The sequence below is a fragment of the Squalius cephalus genome (genome assembly GCF_949319135.1).
Source record: "Squalius cephalus genome assembly, chromosome: 13".
NCBI lineage: Eukaryota > Metazoa > Chordata > Actinopteri > Cypriniformes > Leuciscidae > Squalius > Squalius cephalus.
Genome location: NC_137134.1, coordinates 38832575 through 38840074, shown reverse-complemented (window position 1 = coordinate 38840074; position 7500 = coordinate 38832575). Strand labels below are relative to the sequence as shown.

Genomic DNA, 7500 nt, shown 5'->3' with positions numbered 1-7500 from the left:
CGGGTCTGCGGTGCCGCTGTCCAATCGGCTTCACCGGCGACTACTGCGAGACGGAGATCGACCTGTGCTACGCCAAACCCTGCGGCGCTAACGGCGTCTGCCGCGGCCACGAGGGCGGGTTTACCTGCGAGTGTCTCCATGACTACACAGGTGAGGGGGCGGAGCCTCTGCTAACACACGCACACGCACACACACACACACACACACACCTCTCAGGCCTGGTCCACATTAATACAGCGTTTTTATTAATGAAAACGAAGCTTTTTGAAAACACACTCTTTTCCTTTTGGTGAATCGTTCAAATGAACCGATTCATTATAGTGAATCATCCAAATGAACTAAGGCAAGGCAAATTTACGGTAAAAAACGACAGCTATGGTTGCCAGAAATTTAGCATAAAAAGTACAGTAGCAACATTTAAGGTTTTACAGACTTACATTTATCTGATATAAAGTTCATTTATCGACCTTATTGAAGTACTAATATCTGTTTTGTACCGTTGTTACAACCACCAATCACAGTGGAGATGAGAGTCACATGATCAATCAAATCTCATCACAAGCAGCTTTTCCACAAGAATGTTAATACTAATATACAGAAGCAGCACAGTGTCATTCACACACACACACACACACACTCTAAACACTATCATGGTAACACACATGACATTTTAATTTAACAACATTAAATGTAACATAAAACCCTAATGTACATCACTGATTAGAAAAAAAGAAAAACTAGAAGAAACAAAAATACATCAGATGTGAAGCGTCACGCCGGGAATTGTGGGAATGACAATTTACGGTTTTTCACTGTAAATTATACAACGACTTGTTCTTGTTCACTTCCAAACACTGTACAGTTAACGATCTCTTACTGTAAAATTACATTAAATGTACAGTTGATCTATCACAGTTGTTCACCGTATATATCGTACCGAAACCTTCTGTGAGCCGATGAACAGTTTTTACGCCGTAGCATTTTTACAGTCTTTTACCGTTAAAATATGGAATATTCAGCGCATATTGAGCCAGTAGATGTTGATGTTTACCGCGGTGTTGTGCCGGTTATGTGCTGTTCGCTTCACACACTCTTCAGTCCTGCACAGATGACCGAGAAAAGGTTAAAGGAGAACTCCGGTCAATTTTAACATTGAGCTCATTTTTCTGTACATTTGGAGTGCTGTCAATACAGAGAACAACGACAGAAATCAGTGTTGCCTACACCGAGTTATTCTATTTTTAAAATTTGCACCCTGTTGACTTCAATGGGGCAAGTACTAAACCTGCTTTTAGCCTCTTAACATCCTTGATGTGTCATTACAAGTGCACAGGTCATGTGAGTGATTCCTTCAGAGTGAACACGAGTGAATCTGACTGCAGTAGATGTGAAAGATATGGATAAAAATGATGTTATTTAAGCCAGCGCTCATACCTGTGTTTACATCCTGTTTTCGGCTGAAGTCCAAAGTAATCGATTGCAGAGTTCACGCGCATTGGTTTAGTACCTATGATCACGCGCGTAAACTCGGCAATCGACTACTTTGGACTTCAGCCGAAAACAGGATGTAAACACAGGTATGAGCGCTGGCTTAAATAACATCATTTTTATTCATATCTTTCACATCTACTGCAGTCAGATTCACTCGTGTTCACTCTGAAGGAATCACTCACATGACCTGTGCACTTGTAATGACACATCAAGGATGTTAAGAGGCTAAAAGCAGGTTTAGTACTTGCCCCATTGAAGTCAACTGGGTGCAAATTTTAAAAATAGAATAACTCGGTGTAGGCAACACCGATTTCTGTCGTTGTTCTCTGTACTGACAGCACTCCAAATGTACAAAAAAATGAGCTCAATGTTAAAATTGACCGGAGTTCTCCTTTAATAATATGGAATCGTAGTGTGTTGAGATGTGTGTGTGTGTTGAGATGTGTGTGTGTGTGTTGAGATGTGTGTGTGTGTGTGTTGAGATGTGTGTGTGTGTTGAGATGTGTGTGTGTGTGTGTGTGTTGAGATGTGTGTGTGTTGAGATGTGTGTGTGTTGAGATGTGTGTGTGTGTTGAGATGTGTGTGTGTGTTGAGATGTGTGTGTGTGTGTGTGTGTGTGTGTGTGTGTGTGTGTGTGTTGAGATGTGTGTGTGTGTGTGTTGAGATATGTGTGTTTGTGTGTGTGTTGAGATGTATGTGTGTGTGTGTGTGTGTGTGTGTTGAGGTGTGTGTGTGTTGAGATGTGTGTGTGTGTGTGTGTGTTGAGATGTGTGTGTAGAGGTCTTAAGCTCACTCCTGCAGGAGTGTGTTGATTCCTCCAGAACCGTATGAAGTCACGTGATCAGTATATACGTGGGGTGTGATGTTCATGTGAAGAGTGATGAGGTATGATGAGATGATCAGAGATGATGTTATTGGGTGAATTGAGACATTTAGAGAATAGAGAGAACAGATGAAGTGAGGTGATGATTTCTGAGTCACTTAAAGCGTCTGTTAAACGAGTACATCTGAATATAAACGAGATGATGAGGAGTGTGTGAGAGCAGATTGTGTTCATGAGTGTGTGTGTGTGTGTGTTCATGAGTGTGTGTGATTCTCTTCATCTCTGAACTCATCGTGTTACTGTGATTCTCTCTAAATATAAGTGTGTTTTACTGCTCTTTCAACACCACATGCCCACGTTATCATTACATAAGATCTGCTGAGTGTGTGTGTGTGTGTGTGTGTGTGTTCAGGTGTGTGTTTGTAGAGGAATGAACTGTGTTATCAGCACTACTCTCTCTCTCTCTCTCTCTCTCTCGTTTTTCTCATTCCTGCTGTCCTGCCAGCTGGTGTGTGTGTGTGTGTGTGTGTGTGTGTGTGTGTGTGTGTGTGTGTGTGTATGTGTTCAATTCTGAGTGTTATTTAACATGTTTGTGAGCAGTGTGTTGGACATACTCATCTCATCTCTTGTGAGATCTGTTCATTTTGATAAGATGAATCATTTATACTGAGAGAGAGAGAGAGAGAGAGAGAGAGACAGAGAGAGAGAGAGAGAGAGATAGCGCGAGAGAGAGAGCGAGAGACACAGAGAGAGAGAGTGAAGGAGAGAGAGAGGGAGAGAGAGTGTGGAGTAAAAGCTGTGTTAATAATTGATGTGATCTCTGTAGACACTGAACACACTGAACTGACGTGATGATGAACTTCAGTTTGATATTAATGAGTGATAATGTTTCTTCTCCTGTAAGTGCGACTGTGTTATGATGCATTGAGCGAGCGAGACAATAATCACACACAATAATCACACACAATAATCACACACATAGAACGTCCATCATTCAAGACGATTCATTTTAGTGAATCACTTTAAACGAACAGCTAAAATGATTCATTTGAGTCCAGAATGTTTTGTGCAGCGTTTTACATCTCAAATGAACGTCAGTCGTTCTTAACACTCGTTGTAACTCGTTCGACTTCTTTAAAGCAGCAAACTAAAGTTTGACGGAAAGCAGAGCTCGTAATGAACAGAGCGTCAGGTCGTTACTCAGGTCCTAATGAGTGTAAACTCCAGTTTAACGACTCTGACCCTGAACTGACCGTGATCGTGATCGTGTGCGTCAGGTTCACACTGAACTTCTCTGAGGATCACGTCGAGTGTGTGTGTGTGTGTGTGTGTGTGTGTGTGTGTGCATGAATATGGATGAGCTCTTTGATGTGGAACCCGTATTTAAAGCTCTGACCTCGTTTCCCATCAAAGACCCAGAGAATCCGACACACACCGCATCAATATTTCATCACGAACTGAGGAAATGTGTGTGTGAACGGGAAGATGGCAACGACTGGCACACACACTAATGTTTCCGTTATGATGAGCGTGACGAATCGTCTTTTGTGTGTCAAACAGTGTCGGCTTTGTCTTTCACAACAACAACACACACACACACACACACACACACACACACACACACACACACACACACACACACACACACACACACACACACACACACACACACTCACTCACACGTCTTCGCTCTCTGCATGTCTCTGTATTTTTACCTCCATCCATAAGAAAGAAAATCACAAGTGAAATCTCTTTACTATCTCAGTTGTTCCTCGTGAACAGTAAACACTGATAATTCTATAGTATCTTCAGTGAATGTAATATTATGATATGGATCCCTAGAATGAGTGAATTCTCTTTAATATCTCATTTATTTCTCTTTTACTGTAATGAGATCAAATCGAGATCAAATTGAGAATTTTGCTGAAGTGTCTTGATGTTTCTTCAGAGAAAAAGAGACTCAATCACCCCCCAAAAAAACAAGTCAGATCTCTTTATTGTCTCAGTTGTTTCTCCTCACATGTATTGAGATCAAATTGAGGATTTTGTTCTTGATGTTTCTCATGATAAAATGACTAAATTGATATCATTAAACCTCTTTAGCATCTCGATTGTTTCTATTTGACAGTAATGAGATCAAATGGAGATCAGATTGAGAATTTTGCTGAAGTGTCTTGATGTGTTTCCTCAGAAAAAGAGACTACATTATTATAATTAAAACAATGACTTTGATACCCACAGGAAAGAAAAATCACAAACAAAATCTCTTTACTGTCTCGATTGTTTCTCCCTGGTGTGAAATTTAGATTTGTAAAGTCTCAGATGTTTCTCCTGAGAAGAAACCCCAGTTATCTCACGTTCTAGTTTGAGAAGAGATCTCAACAACGTCTCAAACTGAGCTCAGATTTGCTCAAGATCTCAATCTGAACTCAAACATTTCTCACTGAATGGTCTCTAGTTACTCGGACTGGATGAAGACCAGTGACTCTTCTGTGTCCGATTCAGGAGAAACATCTGAGACAAAGCTGAATCGATACCCAGCCCTACATCAGAGCAATAAAATCAAGCGTAGCGTCAGTTCTGGCAGGTCACGTTAAGCATCAGCTGATCCTCTACCTGTAGGAATACGACTCCTATCACTGTATTCATATATAAGCTCCCTCAGTATTATCAGCAGCTATCGCGTTCCCAGGAGCTGATTACCCTCCTCCCTCCCCAGCTCCGCCTCTCCCGGAGGTAATGGGCCGACTGATTCAAGCTGATAGAAGAGCAACTTTGACTGAAATAACCACTCGTTACAACCGAGGTATGCAGCAAAGCATTTGTGAAGCCACAACACGCACAACCTTGAGGCGGATGGGCTACAACAGCAGAAGACCCCACCGGGTACCACTCATCTCCACTACAAATAGGAAAAAGAGGCTACAATTTGCACGAGCTCACCAAAATTGGACAGTTGAAGACTGGAGAAATGTTGCCTGGTCTGATGAGTCTCGATTTCTGTTGAGACATTCAGATGGTAGAGTCAGAATTTGGCGTAAACAGAATGAGAACATGGATCCATCATGCCTTGTTACCACTGTGCAGGCTGGTGGTGGTGGTGTAATGGTGTGGGGGATGTTTTCTTGGCACACTTTAGGCCCCTTAGTGCCAATTGGGCATCGTTTAAATGCCACGGCCTACCTGAGCATTGTTTCTGACCATGTCCATCCCTTTATGACCACCATGTACCCATCCTCTGATGGCTACTTCCAGCAGGATAATGCACCATGTCACAAAGCTCGAATCATTTCAAATTGGTTTCTTGAACATGACAATGAGTTCACTGTACTAAAATGGCCCCCACAGTCACCAGATCTCAACCCAATAGAGCATCTTTGGGATGTGGTGGAACGGGGGCTTCATGCCCTGGATGTGCATCCCACAAATCTCCATCAACTGTAAGATGCTATCCTATCTATAGAGCTGGTAAGTCCCGCCCCTTCCGCTAACCCCGCTGGACCTCTAGGTTGAAAAATCGTCAATGCAAGTGAATGGGAGAAAATAATTATTTTCTGGTCCCGTTTGAATTTTGCCATGAATGTGAACATATGTTGTCTGTGAATTTTTTATATAATCTTTCATGTTACGAGTTTGACGGTATATGGTATGATTCTTCGGCTAGCAGTTGTGGAAAAGACATAACGAGAAAGACTACATGTCGCCTATGTGACATCACCCCATAAAGTTGACTTACCCGTGGTTTTCGCCAACCTCAACGATTTTGTCCTCTCCCTGAAAGAAGGCGGTGAAGTGCACCAAAGACAGCCATGTTTAGCGGGATCCGTGAGCTAGTCCGTGTGCGAGTGCTGGTGACGTTTCAAACGCGTCGAAAGCAGCGAAGAGTTGTAGTCCACAAAGTGCTCTCACACAAAGTCTAACCGTATCAAACTTCTACCCGCTAAATTGTAGCATTCTTCACACGAAAGATTATATAAAAAATTCACAGACAACATATGTTCACATTCATGGCAAAATTCAAACGGGATCAGAAAATAATTATTTTCTCCTATTCACTTGCATTGACGATTTTTCAACCTAGAGGTCCAGCGGGGTTAGCGGAAGGGGCGGGACTTATCAGCTCTATACAGTGGGGTTAGCGGAAGGGGCGGGACTTATCAGCTCTATACAGTGGGGTTAGCGGAAGGGGCGGGACTTATCAGCTCTATACAGTGGGGTTAGCGGAAGGGGCGGGACTTACCAGCTCTATACAGTGGGGTTAGCGGAAGGGGCGGGACTTACCAGCTCTATACAGTGGGGTTAGCGGAAGGGGCGGGACTTACCAGCTCTATACAGTGGGGTTAGCGGAAGGGGCGGGACTTACCAGCTCTATATAGTGGGGTTAGCGGAAGGGGCGGGACTTACCAGCTCTATACAGTGGGGTTAGCGGAAGGGGCGGGACTTACCAGCTCTATATGGGCCAACATTTCTAAAGAATGCTTTCAGCACCTTGTTCAATCAATGCCACGTAGAATTAAGGCAGTTCTGAAGGCGAAAGGGGGTCAAACACAGTATTAGTATGGTGTTCCTAATAATCCTTTAGGTGAGTGTAAATTCTCAAATTATGTTGTACTCTTGAATCAATGATATCTGCATACATTCATGTTGCTTCTGTTCCCTTAACCCTAAGGAGGGTTATTATCTATGCTAGGCTGCCCAGAACGGAACCATACCGCCAATCCAAACTATACGCTAATTGTCAATCGCATTCGACAAGAGTGGTCCTGGCAGAAGTGTGTGTGTGGCTAACCTGAACTCTTGGTGTGTGTGTCCGCAGGTGAGCGGTGCGAGATCTCCTCGCGCTCGGGCCGCTGCGCTGACGGTGTGTGTAAGAACGGTGGGACGTGTCTGAACCTGCTGGTGGGCGGCTTCAGGTGCGAGTGTCCGAGCGGCGGCTTCGAGAAGCCCTTCTGCCTCATGAGCTCCAGGAACTTCCCGCCGCACACCTTCCTCACGTTCAAGGGCCTCCGCCAGCGCTTCCACTTCACGCTCTCGCTCGCGTGAGTATCAAGCTATCGCATCCGGTGCTGGGGAACGCTACTTAAGTAATGCATTACAATATTGGGTTACTCCTTTAAAAAGTCACTAATTGCGTTACTTCACTTACTTTTTAAGAAAAGTAATGTGTTATGTTACTTTTGCGTTAC

At 43.4% G+C, this 7500-nt stretch overlaps 1 protein-coding gene across 1 annotated transcript in view; it reads left to right on the top strand.

Moving 5' to 3' along the window:
* Positions 1 to 7500, top strand: part of celsr2 (cadherin, EGF LAG seven-pass G-type receptor 2) — a gene marked incomplete at its 3' end in the record, with an annotated part of 61786 nt that overhangs the window by 21362 nt on the left and 32924 nt on the right. The window contains exons 2-3 of the mRNA XM_079890960.1: positions 1 to 150; positions 7131 to 7353. The exon at positions 1 to 150 is cut by the window's left edge and continues 516 nt beyond it. Of these exons, the coding sequence (XP_079747086.1) occupies positions 1 to 150; positions 7131 to 7353 (373 nt within the window). The remainder of the gene's footprint in view (positions 151 to 7130; positions 7354 to 7500) is intronic.